The sequence below is a fragment of the Triturus cristatus genome, chromosome 4_2, assembly GCF_964204655.1.
Source record: "Triturus cristatus chromosome 4_2, aTriCri1.1, whole genome shotgun sequence".
Classification (NCBI taxonomy): domain Eukaryota; kingdom Metazoa; phylum Chordata; class Amphibia; order Caudata; family Salamandridae; genus Triturus; species Triturus cristatus.
Genome location: NC_140586.1, coordinates 986,358,506 through 986,379,639, shown reverse-complemented (window position 1 = coordinate 986,379,639; position 21,134 = coordinate 986,358,506). Strand labels below are relative to the sequence as shown.

At 49.1% G+C, this 21,134-nt stretch overlaps 1 protein-coding gene across 1 annotated transcript in view; it reads left to right on the top strand.

The window, feature by feature from the left end:
* The window catches only part of LOC146839224 (uncharacterized), a 722,084-nt gene that overhangs the window by 564,859 nt on the left and 136,091 nt on the right, over positions 1 to 21,134 (top strand). The window contains 1 exon segment of the mRNA XM_085600021.1: positions 5,777 to 5,786. Coding sequence (XP_085456147.1) covers positions 5,777 to 5,786 — 10 coding nt within the window.

Below are 21,134 nucleotides of genomic sequence, written 5' to 3'. Positions count from 1 at the left end.
GACAATAGGTTTCCTGCTTGGGGAGGTGCTAGCACCTCCCCAGACAGCCTTTAGTGTATTGGGGCAGGGTGGGCTGAAAGGAATGAGACTTGCCTGGGGCACACAAGGTGTTCCTTGCATAGTCCAGTTCAAACCGGCGCTGGGGCACTCCAGCCCCAGCTCTGGCGCGAAACTGGACAAAGGGAAGTGGGTGTAACCACCCCCTCCCAGGTCCCACCCATAAGGCGTGACCTAGCAGGTATCCCAGCCCCCCAGATTAGTATAAGAGTGGGAGTTGGGCCTCAAGACTTTAGATTATCCTGAACCTGCAAAACTTGAACAGAAACTCTGGACCTTCGACATTCGACGAAAGAAGAAGACTAAAGAATCTCCCTTGTAGCCAACGAGTGGCTACCCTGTGCAAACAGGCACCATCAAGAGACTACCCTTTGCTTTGTGAACGTTCTACGAGGAACCGACTGCAGAGCCCGACCAGAGCCTTGACTTCCAGACTTCTCCGACCCTCATCCACATCTGCAGCAGAGCTGAGATCCGTGGAGGCGACGAGCGACGTGGGACCGGCTACCTGGAAAAAGTGGCTAGTAACTTAAAGCGCAGCTTCTGAGGCACCCTCGAAGTTGTGCACCGGGGATTGAGAAGCCCCACCCCCAAGCACCATCTGCACCGAAGATCAGCCCCCCACACTCCACGAGTCCTGCGTGGGGCCCTTCAGCACTTTCCTGCTTGCCGCGTCTGTCCGGTTGCTTGCCCGCTGGCTAGTGGCCTCTGTGACGACGCACCCTGAAATCTTCTGCGCTGGTTTGGCTCCTCCAGACTGGCTCCCGCTTCTCTGCAAAGAAGAAGCACCCCAGACCTTCCTGGTCTGCACCAGAAGCAAGTCCTCCGTCCTTCGTGGGTTCCGCTTGCCAAGGCTTGGTGAATCCTAGTCCAACTTCGACGCCGCCGACAGCAAGAGCCTTTGTGGGACAGCTCGCCTCCTGGTCCTGGTCGTCCTCGACGCTTCCTGGTCCTCCTGGCTGCAGCGACAAGCTTCACCTTCACCTGCAAATCTTCACGACATCGCCTGGTTCCTTCCTGGTTCCACGGGGTCACTGGCTAGTGACGTTGACTCTGTCCCTTCTGCTTGCAGGTCTCCTCTCTTCTTGATCCCAGCCTTGGGATCCACCGGACACTCTTCACTGACTGCCTGTCAGCATCTTTCTTCAGGCATCCATAGGAGTCGACGACGAAAACGACGCATCTTCACCCCTATGCACCCGCAGCCTGTGGGCTAGGTAACTTGGGTACTCCGGTGCTCATCAGGATAGTGACTATCCTAGTGTCTAGTTTTCAAGTCTCGACTTCCTAGCTACTCCGGAAGTGTCCTAAATCTATCGTTTTCTAAACTGTACTATTGCTAGTGACTTTTACGCATTACGCGTGAGTGTTTCCACTCTGCACACGAATCCCGTGGGCCGCCCACTTCCTAACTAACGCTAGTGTAGTGTAGCCCCAGCGATTCCCTAGGCCTAGGCCTATTCTATTTCCGTGACAGTGGTCCTTATACCACTTACTTAGTATATGGTTTGCGTGGCCCCTAGGGCCTAACTGTATTACTTACCTGTGTGACTTAATGTATGCTTAAATAAGACTGTGTTGTACTTACCTCTAATCTCATAAAGAGTGCTGAGGGTTTGCTTAGAATAAATACACTTTATTTTATATATATATCTGTTGTGGTGTCCTTTCATTTGGTATTCAAGGGATTATATATGGTATCACAGCTGGCTTCACATGCCATTCAGAGTTTAGCCTAAGACTGCTCTTGTCCATGCTACCACTAGGATAGCTGGTCTATAAGGTTGACTTTACAACCAATCACCATAAGGGTATTTGGACTGATATAAGGTGTACACTATAACTAGTGACATCATACATCAGGCCAACTTCTCACATTGGTGAGCAGCGGTTGGGATCTGAGCTTGCTGTTGTAATACCATTGTAATCTTGAGATACTAAATTGAAAGATCACACAGATATTGTCTAGGTACATATAACATAGTTTATAATACTTAAGTCCTACTGGACTTAGTAGTTGTAGGTTGAAGGGAGTAACACACCCTGACTACAACTACTAGAGAGGTTTAGTAGAAACAACTAGTGTAGGTAGGTGCACACACCACACCCTCACTAGATCATGCCTCTGGGAGGAGATCAAGTAGATGCTCTCTCAGGAGGGGCAGGTCTGCAGAAGACCCCCTCTAGGTATGATACCTTCACATTCCAGGAGATGAGACATTTGTGTACCTCCAGAGGAATAAAACAGGGTGCAAACCCTACCCTCCTTCAGTTAAGACAACTCCTAGAGGAGTATGATACTCTTAGGGCCTCTCAGGCAGGTACCCTAGGTACAGATGAGGGTCTACCCACCACAGAGGAGTCAGATGGGGCTTCAGATGGAGAGGTAGGCAGCCAGGGCCAAGTGGGAAGACTTAGCCAGGCTAACCTAAGCTTACATGGGAGTATGCATGGGGTCCCCCCATACAGACCCACAAGTAGGTTTTCACAGAGAAGCAGGAGGGACAGATCCCCTTCAAGGGAATCCATCCACTCCCATGTCTCTAGTATCTCTAATGCTTCCTCTCACAGGGGAATGACTTCACCTGAGAGAAAGGAGCATGAAGCCAGAATGAGGGAGGCTAATCTGAGGATTCAGAGGGAAGAACTTGCCCTTGCCAAAGAGAAGCTTGCTCTGGCTAGAGAACAAAAGTTAAGTGGGTCAGAACCCACTGGTGGCAGCAACATTCCTAGAGATAGAGACAGGCACTATGATAATAGAAACCTGAGCAAGATTGTCCCTCCCTACAAGTGTGGGGATGACATCCACAAATGGATAACTGCTTTGGAGAGAGCTTGCAAAGTACAGCAGGTACCCCAAAGTCAGTGGGCAGCTATCTTGTGGCTCTCCTTCTCTGAGAAAGGAAGAGACAAGCTCCTCACAGTTAGTGATGAGGATGCAGATAATTACACTGTCCTGAAGAGTGCTCTGATTGATGGGTTTGGCCTAACCACTGAACAATACAGGTTGTTGTTCAGGGATACCCAGAAGACACAGACTCAGGACTGGACTGACTTTGTAGATTGTGCCACTAAGGCTCTGGAAGGCTGGCTAATGGGAAGTAAGGTTAAGGACTATACAGGATTGTATAATTTGATCATGAGAGAACAAATACTTAACAACTGTCAAAACCAGCTATTGCATCAACACCTGATTGATTCTGATCTGACTTCTCCCCAAGAATTGGGAAAGAAGGCAGATAGATGGGTCAGGACTAGAGTTAAGCAGAAAAACCAGAACCAGGGCGGTGATCAGAAAAAGGCAGACCAGAAGGGTAATGATCAGAAACAAAAAGACCAGAAGTCTTCACCAGGCCCCCAAAAGGCTCAGGGGGAGGGTGGTCCCAAAAAGGATAAAAAGAAAGAAGGCCAAAAGAAACCATGGTGCAACTATTGTAAGTCCAACTCACATTGGTTTAGTGAGTGCACCAAAAAGGACAAGCCCCCAGCCACCATTGCCCCTAAGGCAACTGTACCCCCTAGTTCAGCTGTCAGTGGTGGTTCCCAGCAAAAGGGTGTAGTAGGGTTAACCCTGGGAACTGAGGAGGATTCTGGCCTAGTCAGAGTACCTACTCAGGCTGTTCTGATCTGTGATGGGGACTTGGCTTTGTCCTCTACTGTAGGCCCCAGTAACCTGGGCAAGTACAGACAGACTCCTTTTATCAACCAAAGAATGGCTCAGGCCTACAGGGACACTGGGGCTAGTGTCACAATGGTGACACCTGCTTTTGTGGACCCTGGACAGATCATACTAGGTGAGAATTACCTAGTGACCAACGCTAGCAATGCCACTACCTCCCATAGTGTGGCTATTGTTAACTTCTCCTGGGGAGGGGTAACTGGCCTCAAGAAAGTTGTTGTTAGTTCAGACCTTCCTGTAGAGTGTTTACTGGGCAATGATCTTGAAACTTCAGTTTGGTCTGAAGTGGAGTATAGGACCCATGCAGAAATGCTGGGGATAGATGCACATGTCCTTGCTGTGACCAGGTCACAGGCCAAAAAGTGCAACACTGAACAAGTGCTGGATCCTGAAACTATGGACCAGTCACAACCCAAGAGAAAGAGCAGTAGGGTTAAGGCTGTGCCTTCCCCCCTGCCTCAGGTGGTGGATCAGCCCTCCCAGGAGGATGATTCTGAGAGCCCTGAAGGAACTGTCCTAGAAGAACTTGAACCTGATCAGGTTGAGTTTCTTGGGACAGGGGGACCTTCAAGGGCAGATCTGAGGCAGGCTCAATTAGACTGCCCCTCTCTTGAACCCCTCAGACAGCTGGCTGCTGCTGAGGCTGCAGGGAATGCTCAAGGTACCCATAGAGTGTATTGGGATGAAGGGCTACTGTACTCAGAGGCTAGAGACCCCAAGCCTGGTGCATCCAGGAGGTTGGTCATACCACTGAAGTTCAGAGGCTTCCTTCTCACCTTGGCCCATGATATTCCCCTTGCAGGACATTTAGGCCAGAACAAGACTTGGGACAGGCTTGTCCCTCACTTTCACTGGCCCCATATGTCAGAAGATACCAAGGAGTTTTGTCGCTCCTGTGTCACCTGCCAAGCCAGTGGCAAATCAGGTGGCACTACAAAGGCCCCCCTTATACCACTACCTGTGGTGGGGGTTCCCTTTGAAAGAGTGGGCATAGATATTGTAGGACCAATGGACCCACAAACAGCATCTGGGCACAGATTCATACTGGTGATAGTGGACCATGCCACCAGGTACCCAGAAGCAATTCCCCTGAGGACCACAACAGCTCCTGTTGTGGCAAGGGCCCTGCTTGGAGTATTCTCCAGAGTGGGCTTTCCAAAGGAGGTCATTTCTGACAGAGGTGCCAACTTCATGTCAGGATACTTGACTGCAATGTGGAAGGAGTGTGGTGTAAACTACAAATTCACCACACCCTATCACCCACAGTGCAATGGGCTTGTTGAGAGATTCAACAAGACCCTAAAGGGAATGATAAAAGGTTTACCAGACAAGCTTAGGCGAAGATGGGACATCCTTTTACCCTGCCTTCTGTTTGCTTACAGAGAGGTCCCACAAAAGGGGGTTGGCTACAGCCCTTTTGAGCTTTTGTTTGGGCATCCTGTAAGAGGACCCCTGTGTTTGGTGAGGGAAGGATGGGAGAGACCTCTCAGACAACCCAAACTAGACATAGTGGATTATGTACTTGGTCTCCGCTCCAGGATGGCAGAGTATATGAAGAAGGCTTCTAAAAACCTTGAGGCAAGCCAAGAACTCCAAAAAGCTTGGCATGACCAAAAGGCTGTACTGACTGTTTACCAGCCAGGGCAGAAAGTGTGGGTGTTGGAGCCAGTGGCCCCAGCAGCACTCCAAGACAAATGGTCTGGACCCCACACTATTGTTGAGAAAAAGGGAGAAGTCACCTACTTGGTGGACCTTGGGACTCCCAGAAGCCCCCACAGGGTGCTTCATGTCAACAGATTGAAGACATATGTTGACAGGGCAGACATGGGGCTACTCATGGCTACAGATGAGGGGCAGGAGGAAGAGAGTGACCCTCTCCCAGACCTGTTGACTCAGAACCCTGATGATGGCTCAGTTGATGGTGTGGTCTTTTCTGACAGCCTCACTGTCCATCAGCAACAGGACTGCAGACAAGTTCTGCAATCCTACAGACATATGTTCTCTCTGACCCCAAGTCAGACAAACTGGTGCACCCATGAGGTGGACACTGGTGACAGTCTGCCTGTGAAGAGTAAAATCTACAGGCAACCTGACCATGTCAGGGACTGCATAAAGTTGAGGTACAAAAGATGTTGGAGCTGGGAGTCATTGAACCTTCAGAGAGCCCTTGGGCTAGTCCTGTAGTTCTTGTGCCAAAACCTCACACCCAAGATGGTAAGAGAGAGATGAGGTTTTGCGTGGATTACAGAGGTCTCAATGCTGTCACTAGGACAGATGCCCACCCAATACCTAGGGCAGATGAGCTCATTGACAGACTGGCAGCTGCTAAGTTTTTGAGCACATTTGACCTAACAGCAGGCTACTGGCAAATCAGACTAGCTGAGAGTGCAAAGGCCAAAACTGCTTTCTCGACCCCAGGAGGACATTATCAATTTGTGGTAATGCCCTTTGGTTTGAAGAATGCACCTGCCACTTTCCAAAGGTTGGTGAATCAAGTCCTTACTGGGTTGGATGATTATTGTGCAGCTTATCTTGATGATATTGCTGTCTTTAGCTCCACCTGGGAGGATCACCTGGTCCACCTGAGGAATGTTTTAGAGGCCCTGCAAAAGGCAGGACTCACTATCAAGGCCACTAAGTGCCAGATAGGGCAGAGCAAGGTTGTATACCTGGGCCACCTAGTTGGTGGGGGTCAGGTTCAACCACTGGAGAGCAAGATCCAGACCATAAAGGACTGGGCTCCTCCAACTACCCAGACTCAGGTCAGAGCTTTCTTGGGCCTGACTGGGTACTACAGAAAGTTTGTTAAGAACTATGGGTCCATAGTGACACCACTTAATGACTTGACCTCCAAGAAGATGCCAAAGAAAGTTCAGTGGACAGTAAGTTGTCAAAAAGCATTTGATGGCCTGAAGCAGGCCATGTGCAGTGCACCTATTCTGAAAAGTCCAGACTACTCCAAAGAGTTCATTGTCCAGACAGATGCTTCTGAGTTAGGTGTGGGAGCTGTTCTTTCACAACTGAATGTAGATGGTCAAGACCAGCCCATTGCTTTTATAAGTAGAAGGCTGACCCCTAGAGAGAAACGTTGGTCAGCTATTGAGAGGGAGGCCTTTGCTGTGGTTTGGGCCCTGAAGAAGCTGAGGCCATACTTGTTTGGCACTCACTTCAAGATTCAGACAGACCATAAGCCCCTCTTGTGGCTAAATCAGATGAAGGGTGAAAATCCCAAACTTCTTAGGTGGTCCATTTCCCTACAGGGGATGGACTTCACAGTGGAACATAGACCTGGGACTGACCATGCCAATGCAGATGGACTCTCCAGATATTTCCACTTAGAACATGAAGACTCAACTGGTCAAGGTTAGTTTAATGTCCCTAAGTTTGGGGGGGGGGGGTTGTGTAGGAGAGTAGGGTCTGCTTTCTATGTTCACCCCCACTTTTTGCTTTTGCTTATCTGGTTTTCGACTTAGATGTGGCTGTGGGCCTGCTAATCATACCCACAGCCCTGCTGTTCTCTCTCTAAATTAATACTATGTGCTTTAGGTGCATAACCCATTTGGATAGGATCACCTTATTGGCCCCTGTACAGTGTACCCTAGGTACCCAGGGCATAGGTGTACCCTAGGCCTACCAGGGGCTGCAGCATGTGTTATGCCACCCCTGGCCTGGCCTTCCATTTTGACACAACTGGCTGATCACTCAGCTGGGGCAAGGTCGTGTAATCACCCCTTGCTTAGGTGTAGTATTCCTATACCTAACTTACATATAGACACATGTGTACCTATCAGTCACTCCTATGGCAGGCCTTGACAATCCTGGAGGCAGAGTGCTTGGTAACATGTGAGATGGTGCTCTAGCATGAGCTGAGCCTGTCTGCAGCTTTCGGAACCATGTCCTTATAGCTGTTCTATGATATAGCCTACCATATACTCTTAAAGTGCCTTATAATCTTAGACGGTTATGGTAACTATGGTTTGGCTTTATCGAAACATGTCGTGTAAGGTGTCTAACACTGTGGAATAATACCCCCATGCCATTTCTGGACATGAGGATATTATTCCCCCCTTCTAGAGGGAAAGACATGTTAAAATCATACTTCACTGTTAGCCTCTGACCAAAGCCTCAGCATCACAAAATGGATGCTGCTGCCACGACACAAGTCTGACCTCCTGCAGCTGGGAGGGATCCCAGCCAGGGAGGCCTGGACAATAGGTTTCCTGCTTGGGAAGGTGCTAGCACCTCCCCAGACAGCCTTTAGTGTATTGGGGCAGGGTGGGCTGAAAGGAATGAGACATGCCTGGGGCACACAAGGTGTTCCTTGCATAGTCCAGTTCAAACCGGCGCTGGGGCACTCCAGCCCCAGCTCTGGCGCGAAACTGGACAAAGGGAAGTGGGTGTAACCACCCCCTCCCAGGTCCCACCCATAAGGCGTGACCTAGCAGGTATCCCAGCCCCCCAGATTAGTATAAGAGTGGGAGTTGGGCCTCAAGACTTTAGATTATCCTGAACCTGCAAAACTTGAACAGAAACTCTGGACCTTCGACATTCGACGAAAGAAGAAGACTGAAGAATCTCCCTTGTAGCCAAGGAGTGGCTACCCTGTGCAAACAGGCACCATCAAGAGACTACCCTTTGCTTTGTGAACGTTCTACGAGGAACCGACTGCAGAGCCCGACCAGAGCCTTGACTTCCAGACTTCTCCGACCCTCATCCACATCTGCAGCAGAGCTGAGATCCGTGGAGGCGACGAGCGACGTGGGACCGGCTACCTGGAAAAAGTGGCTAGTAACTTAAAGCGCAGCTTCTGAGGCACCCTCGAAGTTGTGCACCGGGGATTGAGAAGCCCCACCCCCAAGCACCATCTGCACCGAAGATCAGCCCCCCACACTCCACGAGTCCTGCGTGGGGCCCTTCAGCACTTTCCTGCTTGCCGCGTCTGTCCGGTTGCTTGCCCGCTGGCTAGTGGCCTCTGTGACGACGCACCCTGAAATCTTCTGCGCTGGTTTGGCTCCTCCAGACTGGCTCCCGCTTCTCTGCAAAGAAGAAGCACCCCAGACCTTCCTGGTCTGCACCAGAAGCAAGTCCTCCGTCCTTCGTGGGTTCCGCTTGCCAAGGCTTGGTGAGTCCTAGTCCAACTTCGACGCCGCCGACAGCAAGAGCCTTCGTGGGACAGCTCGCCTCCTGGTCCTGGTCGTCCTCGACGCTTCCTGGTCCTCCTGGCTGCTGCGACAAGCTTCACCTTCACCTGCAAATCTTCACGACATCGCCTGGTTCCTTCCTGGTTCCACGTGGTCACTGGCTAGTGACGTTGACTCTGTCCCTTCTGCTTGCAGGTCTCCTCTCTTCTTGATCCCAGCCTTGGGATCCACCGGACACTCTTCACTGACTGCCTGTCAGCATCTTTCTTCAGGCATCCATAGGAGTCGACGACGAAAACGACGCATCTTCACCCCTATGCACCCGCAGCCTGTGGGCTAGGTAACTTGGGTACTCCGGTGCTCATCAGGATAGTGACTATCCTAGTGTCTAGTTTTCAAGTCTCGACTTCCTAGCTACTCCGGAAGTGTCCTAAATCTATCGTTTTCTAAACTGTACTATTGCTAGTGACTTTTACGCATTACGCGTGAGTGTTTCCACTCTGCACACGAATCCCGTGGGCCGCCCACTTCCTAACTAACGCTAGTGTAGTGTAGCCCCAGCGATTCCCTAGGCCTAGGCCTATTCTATTTCCGTGACAGTGGTCCTTATACCACTTACTTAGTATATGGTTTGCGTGGCCCCTAGGGCCTAACTGTATTACTTACCTGTGTGACTTAATGTATGCTTAAATAAGACTGTGTTGTACTTACCTCTAATCTCATAAAGAGTGCTGAGGGTTTGCTTAGAATAAATACACTTTATTTTATATATATATCTGTTGTGGTGTCCTTTCATTTGGTATTCAAGGGATTATATATGGTATCACAGCTGGCTTCACATGCCATTCAGAGTTTAGCCTAAGACTGCTCTTGTCCATGCTACCACTAGGATAGCTGGTCTATAAGGTTGACTTTACAACCAATCACCATAAGGGTATTTGGACTGATATAAGGTGTACACTATAACTAGTGACATCATACATCAGGCCAACTTCTCACAGTCGTAAGTTGGTTGCACCCCTTGCACTAAGGGATAAGCTAGTAAAGAGTGCTCACGCCTCGCACATGGGCATTGCCATGACAAAGGAAATGATCAGTGAAGCATATTGGTGGGCTGCCATGGATGTACATGTAGAGAGGTTGGTGCGTAAATGCGCTGAATGTGCGTGTCGTGACAGGATATTGAAGTGTAGGTCGCAACCCATGGTTATTAGGGAACAGGCTACTGGTCCGTGGAGGGACATTTCTACAGATATTTTGTGACCTGTGAAGGTGAAGACTTGGGATCGCTATTTGATCGTGTGTATTGATATGTTTTCCCATTGCCCTGATATCAAGGTGGTTAATTCCATTGAGTCTGGTGTAGTGATTGAATTTCTAGAAGAGTTATTTGAACATGAGGGTTTCCCGTTAACACTCTTGTCAGACAGTGGTGTTCAGTTCACGTCTTTAGTCATGGAAGAGTTTCAGAGTTCCAGGGGGATCAAGCATAAGAACGCGGCCCTGTACCATACACAAAACAATGGTGTGGTCGAAAGGTTTGTCAATGTTCTTAAAGAGACTCTGCAACAAGCTGTTGCCTGTGGTGAAAGTTGGGAGTTGGCCATGAGGAAGAAGATTTACGAGTATAGGTTCACTTCTCATTCGTCCACTGGTGAAACTCCCTTTCGTTTATTTAAAGGAAGAGTCCCCAACATGGAGGTCACTCCATGTGAGTAACGACCAAAAGAACCTCAGTGTATGAAAACGTGGGCGGTATGGAGGGCCGGAAAGAGAGAAAGAGGTGATGAAAAAAAAGAAAGATCTTGTATGATAAAAGGAGGGCTGTGAAGAGAACAGTGGTCGACGTGGGAGGCTGGGTCAAGATTAAGTCTCTCAGGAAAGGCGGAGACAGATCCAATAAGACCAGTGACCATGGAATTTGGAATCTAAGTCGAGTGGCGAAGTGCCAGGCTGGTGCCAGTTTTGATACTAGCACCGCAACTGGTGGGCCTGATTCAGGCTCTGAGGTGGAAGAGCCTGTTGCACGAGAAAGGGGCTCTGGGCCACTTCGCTTGAAATCTATTGCCCGACGTTTGCACGATTGTGTTTCTTAAAGTGAGCGCTTTCCCATTTGCTATGCACCCCAGTTTTCTCCTCGCCTATAAAATTGATTTGTTGAGTTCTTCAAAGATCGTAAGTGCATTCTCTATTATGTTCTTTGTATCCGTTGCATTCATAGTTAAGTTTCCTTTTATTTTCTTTAAGTTTAGAATGTGTAAGGGGGAGAAGGTGTGACGTCCTGTGTCATGATATTCTGGAATGTGGGGATGGTTGCTAGGCGGTGGGCTGGAATAGAGACATTTGTCAGTCGGTCTTAGCTTGATGATGGATGTGGTCTCTGTAGCTGTGATACTTAAATAAACCTTTCTCGACCCCCACCGTATGATCTACTCTGCTTTCTGGGGGGGAAACACTTCCACAGACGTCCATGTTAAATCTAGCAGCGCACAACCCACTGAGCATTCCTGCAGGTGTGGTAATTGATGGCAAAGGGTTACTGTCAGCGGTTTATGCCATGACGCCTAAAAAATTGATATTTACAGCACATAATAAAACAATCACAATTATTGTTAATTTAAAACAACTTAAGCACAGTTCATATAAATACTGCACTTTGCGCATAATCCATGATCTGACGTAAAATGCAAGTGCAAACGGATGCTTGTTGCCTACTCAGAGTAAGTAAACCCGCTAGGAAGCCTGAAGCTGTCTTATAAACAACAGAAATAAAAGAAGACACAAGCCTGCTGCGCAGACGTTACCTAGTGTGCTAAAAAAACAAGGATTAACTGAATAATTACAGTTTTGCTGACAGCCCTATGGAAATGAACCCTCGGATATGGGCCAATAGACGGCCAACACCTCAGCGAGCATTTTATAAGGTGAAGGTGCAAGTAGAAATGTGCGACCATACCTCTCGATGCGTGTCCAGTCCATAAGGGCTGCAGGTCGTCCATTGTGCCCTGGTGCCTTTAATGCCGGAGTCGAGCCGCACCCCGTTTCATGAGGGCAGAAGTATCAAAGGACGAGCACAGCCCCCAGAGACAAACGGAACATGGCAAACCCATCACTAGAGTTGGTTTATGGTTTGAACCCACTCCCTTCGCTGCTGTCTGTAGCGGGTCTGCAAATATGAAGCAAGTGCCTGAAAAATCCCCACACGATCAGTTCTATAATATAAGAAAAGGGCTGCCCTGCAGCATCTCAGATTACGTGTTAGAAAAAGAGGACATAGGTAGTACCTTGGGATTGTAAGCGACATATCACACAGCAGCATAACTCGCATGAAGGACTCAGGGCCCCCTTATGTACGGGGACGCGTGTCGGGATCCGCCTCCAGGGGCTTTACCCATGGTTTAGTAAAGGCCATCACCTGAAGAGTTCCTAGTCTGAACATGAGATATAAAGCCCTTTTCTCAGCAGGGAACAGCAGGTCCAAGAGCGGCCCCAGCGCGGCTCACATGTCACTTTCTGGTAGTTAGTCGGAAGGACGCCTTTCCTGGCTTCTTGCTGGCTCCACATGAATGCCCAATATTTCTTTGTAACCAGTTCTCGGGTTGCCTTATTCATCAGTTCCGGGTTATTCTATTGCTTTTCCCTACAAGTGGATGTTAGAATGTTCTTAACGTGCTTGAACCAGGGTGAACTATTGTAATCCTGCATCGTCGCAGTTGCTGCGGGGCCATTCTATATGGGGCAAAGGATAGAGTCGACCACACTCGCACCCGGTGTCTGACGGGGTGAGATCCTCCGGTGAACCCCAGCTCAGCTGCTAATACTGCCATTGGGGTACCAGGACCCAGGTTCAGTACACGTCACAAGAAGATGTTTCCCAGTTTATGAAGAGCCTTAACTTTGGTAAAATCCCACAGTTCAGCACCATAAGAGCAGGCCACCCGTGCATTTGTCTTGAATGCGTCAGTGCTAGTTGTATTGGTCTCTTGCTGCTTGAGTTAGAAAAATATAGAATTGTGGCGTCAAGTTCATTTCCGACTTTGCCAGATGAGCTTTCCAACATAAATGGTCATCCATTCGTATGCCGAGGTAGCCATGTTTTAACTCGCTTAGTTGGTTTACCATAATTCCTGAATGTCAACAATAGCTTTGATTTAGGATTAATTATAATATTTTCTCCTCTGTATTGATTATTAACTTCTGTTCCTTACAGAATAGCTCGAAGCCTTCCAAAAGCTGATGCATTGATTTTTCAATACGCGCTAATATTACTGCATCATCTGCAACCAGCGGGATCGGAATATTCTCCTTCTCCAATATCGGAACATGGAGACCAAGGGCCCGATTCACAGAACTAACTTAAGACAAAATTCTAAACTTACTACCATTTTGGTATTCACAGAAGGCACTTACTCATTTTGGTATTCACAGAAGGCACTTAATCATTTCGGTATTCACAGAAGTTAGGAGTCCTAACTTTAGGACTCCTAAATGCCTTCTGTGAATACCGAAAGTCTTAAAATTAGGATTTTTCTCAGGTTAGTAGTAGTGTAGTTAGGACTCCTAACTTTAGGACTCCTAAATGCCTTCTGTGAATACCGTAAGTCTTAAAATTAGGATTTTTCTCAGGTTAGTAGTAGTGTAGTTAGGACTCCTAACTTTAGGACTCCTAAATGCCTTCTGTGAATACCGTAAGTCTTAAAATTAGAATTTTTCTCAATTTAGTAGTAGTAAAGTTAGGACTCCTAACTTTAGGACTCCTAAACTGAGAAAAATCCTAATTTTAAGACTTTTGGTATTCACAGAAGGCATTTAGAAGTCCTAAAGTTAGGACTCCTAACTTCTGTGAATACAGAAGTGAGTAAGTGCCTTCTGTGAATACCAAAATGAGTAAGTGCCTTCTATGAATACCAAAATGGTAGTAAGTTTAGGATTTTGTCTTAAGTTAGTTCTGTGAATCGGGCCCCAAGATCCCCGAGAGAATCAGATCCATTGATGTGAATGTTAAATGAAGCCGGGACAAGTCCGCAACCCTGCCCACCGCCAATGTTTATTTCAAACTTCTCCGCGCATTCTCCTTTTACTCCGAATCTTACTCTGGAATGAATTGCTTCAGACCAGTCATGGGGAATATTCCTGAGAACCAGAGGAATTAAAGATATGGGAAGGAAGGTGTAGTGAAGTGGAAAACTCCACCTCAACCGAAATGTGTCCCCCAACATTTCCCATAGTGTAAACTGGAGGGCACACAATTGTGGACAATGGGCATTATTACAAGTTGCAAATCGGTCAACCTGAGGGCTAACATGTTCTGCACCAGAATCCAAAAGGAGATGCCTCTCGTGGTTGGCAAGATGAAGCCAACTCAGGCTGAGAGCAGAACAGGTGGTTGGCACCTAGCCAGGTCGCATGCTGGTGCACGTTGAACCCCGAGACCTGCACTTTTGCGCCAGCGGAACTTCACTTTTTTGATGTTCCAGTGGCGCAATGTGCCACTGCATATTTATAAGGCCACGTAAAGCCACATTACATGGCTTTTCATGGCCTTATAAATATGTGCCCCTTTCATGCAGAGCACTGCATGAAACGGGCGTCCCATGGGTGTTACTGCGGGTGTTCACACACAACACTCATGGAACCTGATGCATTCCCAGATTTATGAGAAATTGTGAACCTGGGAATATGTCAGAACCTAACGCCACCTCAGGGGTGGCGTTAGGGAGGCACAACAAGGAGATTTATTTTATTCCTCCTCGTGCTTTCGTTTTTAGGGCTCGTGCCTAGCAGCGATGCAGTGCGCAGCACTGCTCGCGCAGGCGAGAGCCCTTTTGTGGAGGGTTCCAAAACGGACCCTGGAATCGCACACACTCGTGCGTGTGCGATTCCTTTTAGGCAACGGTATTGGCATTTGCGGTCGTCTTTTTTAGAAAGACAGCACGCAATAGGCCAAAGGCGGTTGCGTTGCTCCGCCCATGGCCTATTGGTGTCTGTTACCCACACGTCGACATCTGTTTTCAATTATCGTGCCCAGACATGGGCGCGATAATTGAAAACAGATCGCTCACTGTGGCGCGCGCGTACGCACCACTCGTTTTAACTGATGTGACTACATGGTCAAAAGTTATGAGCAAATAAACGAATGCCTTTATAATGGAAAGCACGTCTGAACCATTCCAGAATATCCGTGCAGGGAGATAATAATGACATGGGGGTGTGGGGGGCAGGGAGAGTCAAAAAAGTTGTGTTCTTCCAATTCAGATCCTTTATGAAATTTTGATCACGCCCATAGCCAAAACTACAGCACCAAGAAAAATGCGACCAAATAACAGTATACACTTCACAACTAATGTGCACACAGCAGTCTGTTCTTGGCCAAAGTACGCAAAGAGGGAATGGCAAACTAAACCACTCACACAAGTCACAATAAGTAACACAATCCAGAATCCGCACGGACCAAAACCCAGAGTACATTTCAGATAGCCCTCAGCGCTACGAGGCCTTTCATTCCATTACTAGTTGGGCGCTACACAAGTAACAATATCTTTTGGTATAACTTGTTAAAGCAGGATGCTAAAGCCAGTTTCTCTGGCATGACAGCGCAGGGGTCAATGCACCTGCTCCAGTGACATATATTTCAGGGAGGTTTACAGGCTGGTATCGTGAATGCACTTACTCGCTAAATCATCATTCCACGGGCACCTAAAAGCACAGACTTGTGCAGCGCCTGCTGCAAACCTCTGGGTGTGCACTGCACGCGGCCTGTTCAGAAGATAACAATACAGGTTGGAGGCCGGGTTACTTCATCCACACAGAACCATACTGTGACGGTGTACGACCATCCGACGGTGGCGGCGCCCAACTCAAGATGGCCGCCGCCGACAGACCCAGAACTGCAACCAGCGGTCTAGCTGACGACGGGGGCGGAGCAGAGGTGTCCGCAAAAGCGGAGGACAGCGAGGGGAAGGCGCGCGAGAGTTGGAGGGAGACGACGCCAGCCGGTGAAGAGTGGAGAGCGGTCGAAAACAAGGAGGAGGAAAACGAGACCGTCGCCTGGTACAGCGGGACCACCCAGAAGTATCGACCTCCGGATCGGGAGGACACCGACAACGAGAAGTATCGACCTCCGGATCGGGAGGACACCGACAACGAGAAGTATCGACCTCCGGATCGGGAGGACACCGACAACGAGAAGTATCGACCTCCGGATCGGGAGGACACCGACAACGAGAGAATCAGCTCAAGGAGCAACGCGCTCGGGACCACTGATCTCCGGGACGCCGAGGAGACCGGGTCTCCCCTCACCACGGCCCATGGGGGTCGTGGAAGCAGGCAAGTGACGGGCGTATGCTCATCTATATTACAGGGGCTGTGGACACGCGTGAGGGGTGCACCTAGGTAAATCACCGATACTCCCACACCATAGACACATCACGAGTACGAGGGCTTGGTGAAGGAGTGCACTTTTCCCCTCCCCTTGTTGTTTTCAAACCTGGTCACCATCCTAAGCCATTTCTATTTTCCTTTTTTCATTTTGGGTCCTCGAGAGCCGACCTCCGGACGGAGACTCCCCTATCCGTGACGACATCATTCTCAAGAGGCGATTTGGCTCCCTTACCTGACCTTCCACCCGGATACTGTTCCCTACTTATAGCATGTGTGACTCTAAAACAACGTTGCCAATAAAAGAAAAGAGTAACCCTTCCCAAAGCAGTACAAGTTATTTCCCAGGTTATCGAACAGGGAGGAAAGGGAGGGGGTCCGGAACAGGGGAACCAGGACAGGAACCAGGACACATACGCTCACCCACACCAATCGGTCTACTCCTTCATCTATGCCATCGGTCTAAGGTGTCGTTGCTTTTGCCTCCGTTCTGCCCATCCATCCTTCCACTCACCCCCATCCAACCATCCACTTACCCACTCACACATATCCGCCCCCCCAGTAAAGGTGGTTACGTCACAATACCGTCGCCTTCAGGCTCACCCTCTCGGCCACGGTCCCCGCCCAGAGACAGGAGGGCGCAGAGGACCAGGAGCTTCATCCTGCGAGGAGGAGGTGGGGCTCAGGGGTGCTGTCTGATCACGGGTGAGCGTCTGGGTCCCCAGGCTGCAGGAGGAGCTGTCTGCAGTTCCGAGGTGTGAAGTGCGGTCCAGCATCGAGGCCATGGCTAAATAGGGAGGTCTCGTGACGCACGCCGCCCTTGGAATGCCAGGCCAAGCCCCACGAGGGCCTGTCACACGCCTGTGTTGTACCGAAGGAACAAGAATGCCCTGCCATCGCGTATGATTCCTCTGCCCGCAGCTCAGTTCCTCGAGGAACCAGTTGGACTGAAAGCAGCACCTGCTCGTGGAAACAATTGCATCAAAGGAACGGGCTCCCGCTCTGCAATGATACATGAGAGCCGGCGACCCGAGGCAGAGTAGAAAGAGGACATGTGTGCCATGAACTTGACCTTTGCCAGCTGCAGAGACACCATTGAATACATGTTTCAGCGCCCTTGCAATTTCCCCTTATTCTACCTTTTCTACACACCAATCTCTGTAGGTGTGCATGCCGGAATCTAGAAGGTTCCATAACATGCTCCTCAGGGATTGAGGAGCAGGCTCATTGATATGGGGATGTTCCATTAACAGAAAAACCCTTATTTTCTTGGAAGGTGCCCCACAACCATAAAAGAGGCACCATAACCGCGGGAAAATGGTGCCATTGACCTCAAATATGTGGCACTAACTGGGAGATTGACTAATAGCTGTATGGAATGCTGCAGCTCTTGTGATTGACTTTGTGCAGGAAGGTCTCCCTTCCTGCACAAAATCAATCACCCCGTAACGCAGGCCCCCTTGCATTGCACCATGGAGAAAGGGTGCCTGTATTGGCGCATGGCAGCCCATTGTGTGCCTGCGCTGAGGAAAAGGACAGGAATGCGCTGTATCACATAGATACAGCGCATTCCTGCCCTTTTGTTCTGATGTAGAGCAGTGCAGCAAGATTCCTTGTGGTGCTGCCCTACCCAAAACCTCATAAATGAGGCCCAGAGTCTGGGCTTCCTGACTGAGGAGGAGAGACCGCCAGCAGGAAGGCGTTGCATTAACTGAATCCAGTCAAGCGTGAACTAGAAAAAGAAGAGATCACATTCTTTGGCCACATCTACACCGACACAAGATGTTTGGAAGAAAGAGCCAGACCACCCGTAGAATCATGAGACCACCATGAGCCAGACCACCCATAGGATCATGAAATCACATGAGCCAGACCAGATTACCCCCCCTCCCGTAGGATCATGAGACCACCGTGAGCCAGACCACCCATAGGATCATGAGTCCACCATGAGCCAGACGAGATTACCCCCCTCCCATAGGATCATGAGACCACCATGAGCCAGACGAGATTACCCCACCCTTAAAATCATGAGACCACCATGAGCCAGACCACCTGTAGGATCATGAGACAACCATGAGCCAGACCTGATTACCCCACCCACAGCATCATGAGGCCACCATGAGACAGACCAGATTACCCCACCTGTAAAATCATGAGACCACCATGAGCCAGATCAAATTACCCCTCCACCCGTAGGATCGTAAGACCACCATAAACCACCAGGAGCCAGACCACCCGTAGGATCATGAGACCACCATGAGCCAGACCAGATTACCCCCCTCCCGTAGGATCATGAGACCACCGTGAGCCAGACCACCTGTAGGATCATAAAACCACCATGAGCCAGACCGGATTACCCCCCTCCCGTAAAATCATGAGACCACCATGAGCCAGACGAGATTACCCCCCCACCCTTAGGATCATGAGACCACTCTGAGCCAGACCAGATTACCTCACCTGTAGGATCATGAGACCACCATGAGACAGACCAGATTACCCCACCCTTAAAATCATGAGACCACCATGAGCCAGACCACCTGTAGGATCATGAGACAACCATAAACCAGACCAGATTACTCCTCTCACCCGTAGGATCATGAGACCACCATGAGCCAGACCAGATTACCCCACCCATAGGATCATGAGACCACCATAAACCAGACTTGATTACCCCACCTGTAGGATAATGAGAACACCGTGAGCCAGACCAGATTACTCCCCACCCATAGGATCATGAGACCAACATGAGCCAGACCAGATTACCCCCACCCATAGGATCATGAGACCACCATGAGCCAGACCAGATTACCCCCCTCCCGTAGGATCATGAGACCACCATGAGCCAGACCAGATTACCCCCTCCCGTAGGATCATGAGACCACCCTGAGCCAGACCAGATTACCCCACTCATAGGATCAGAACTGGCGGGGGGGGTAGTATTCCAAAGAGTTTGACACCAGCCATCCCAAAGTTAGCATTTACCACAAGGTTGTAATGCACTTAAGATATATGGTCAGGCTGCACCACAAACAGCATCAGAGGAAATACTCTGAACGCTGCAGAGGGGCTCTGCTCATGCAGGGGCACCCTCTCACATAAAAACCAAACACTCTGCCTGCAGGATTGTTAAGGCCTGCCATAGAGAGGAAGCAGCTAGGCTGTGGTCCTGATTAGCAGGGCCACAGTCAGACTAAGGTAAAAAAAACTGTGAAACACCAGCAAAAAGTGGGGGTACCCATGTGAAGCAGATCCTACTCTCCTACAGTAGATAATACTAAAACCTCTATTTGTGGTAGTGTGGTTGAGCAATAAGGCTTTACCAGAGGGTAGTGATAAGCATTTATTGTACACACTCAAAGACTGAATCCAGACCAATTGTTTTGTATAAAAAGTTATTGTTTGGTTATGTTATTTTTAGAACAAAAAAAATTCTCAGTTGCAGGTAGGCAACAGTTTTTAACGGTGTAACACTTTTAAAATTGCAGTAAGAATTTGTTTTTCATGGCGGAAGAAATGCTTTACAGTCTTAGGAATACTTCGGTATTTGTCAATCAGGAACAGTAGCACTTAGCAATGTGAAGGATAGTCAGTGGTATGCAATAGATTGAATGTAATGCATTCATATGGGCGGAGAACAGTGTTATCCATTAGCAGGTAAGTACTCGACTTACAATCCCAGTCTTCATGGGTTTGGACCAACACTGGGCAAGGTTCAGTTCCAGGTAGGTACTGCACCACCCGCGGCACTGGGGCGGCCGGGTGCAGAGGTCACTGGGCCCAATGTAAATCAATGGAGACTGGGGGCACCTCGAAGAGGCACGGTTTGCAGGTAAGTACCTGTGGTTTCAAGGCACAGACCCCAGGGGTTAAGATCAGCACGGGGGCCACAAGACAGCACCAAAGCTACACCACTAGCTGCACAGGGGCGGCCGGATGCACCCAATGCGTTTCAATGGAGGATCTCTGTCGCACAAGGAGGCTGCAGGCTCGGACCTGGAGGCTGGCTGAAGGTGACCACCGGCTGGGTAGGTAAGTTGGAGGACTAAGGGAGGTCGAGGCACTGTCGGTTGGGCTCCCTAAGGCCGGAGGTTTGAGGATGCAGGGGTGCCTTTTGGTGTCATGTTTTCGTGGTTGGAGCCGGTCGCGGTCAGGGGGTCCCTCCGTGTAAAGGCTGCAGGCGACTTCGTGGGGTCCAGGAGAGGTCAGCCACCGATAGAGACAAGGTCAGGATTGCTGGGAAGACTTCACAGAACAGGTGAGACACTCAAACTCAAGCCATGGGCATCGGGTGCAGAGTGGGCAGGGATCGCGAATCCGCCTGGATCCGAAATCCTTGAAGTTAGAGGTTTTCTGGACAGGTCTGCTGTCCTCTGGAGATCTGGTCTTTATTGAAGAGGAGAAAATAAAATATCCTCTTGGAATCAAAAGTATCACCAAATAGGCATAACCACCATTCAATTCACTCTACTTCATCACATCTACACAAGATCCGTTAATTATACATATATACCACCAAGAAAGAAATTCCACATATAGCTTTAATATAAAAAAAAAAAAATACAACACATGTGAGTTCCTTTGTTATTTTTTTTTTTTTAATAGGTCTTTATTCAAATTTTTCTTTGTACAGCAAGGTGAGAAACAAAACCAGATCATATAATCTTCACTGTTCAGCCCCCCACCACCCTCCCCGCAGTAAATCCAGCCCATATAGTGTCCATTTAACCCTTTACAAAACAATTAGCATACATTAATCTATCCTATTAGCCTCATTCCTGTCCGCTATTCAAGCGAGACCAATTCACTAGGGGGGCCCAGATAGCTAGCCCTTTGGCTTTCGCCCTGTGACTTCTTCTAGAATAAACAGCTCTTTCCATTCT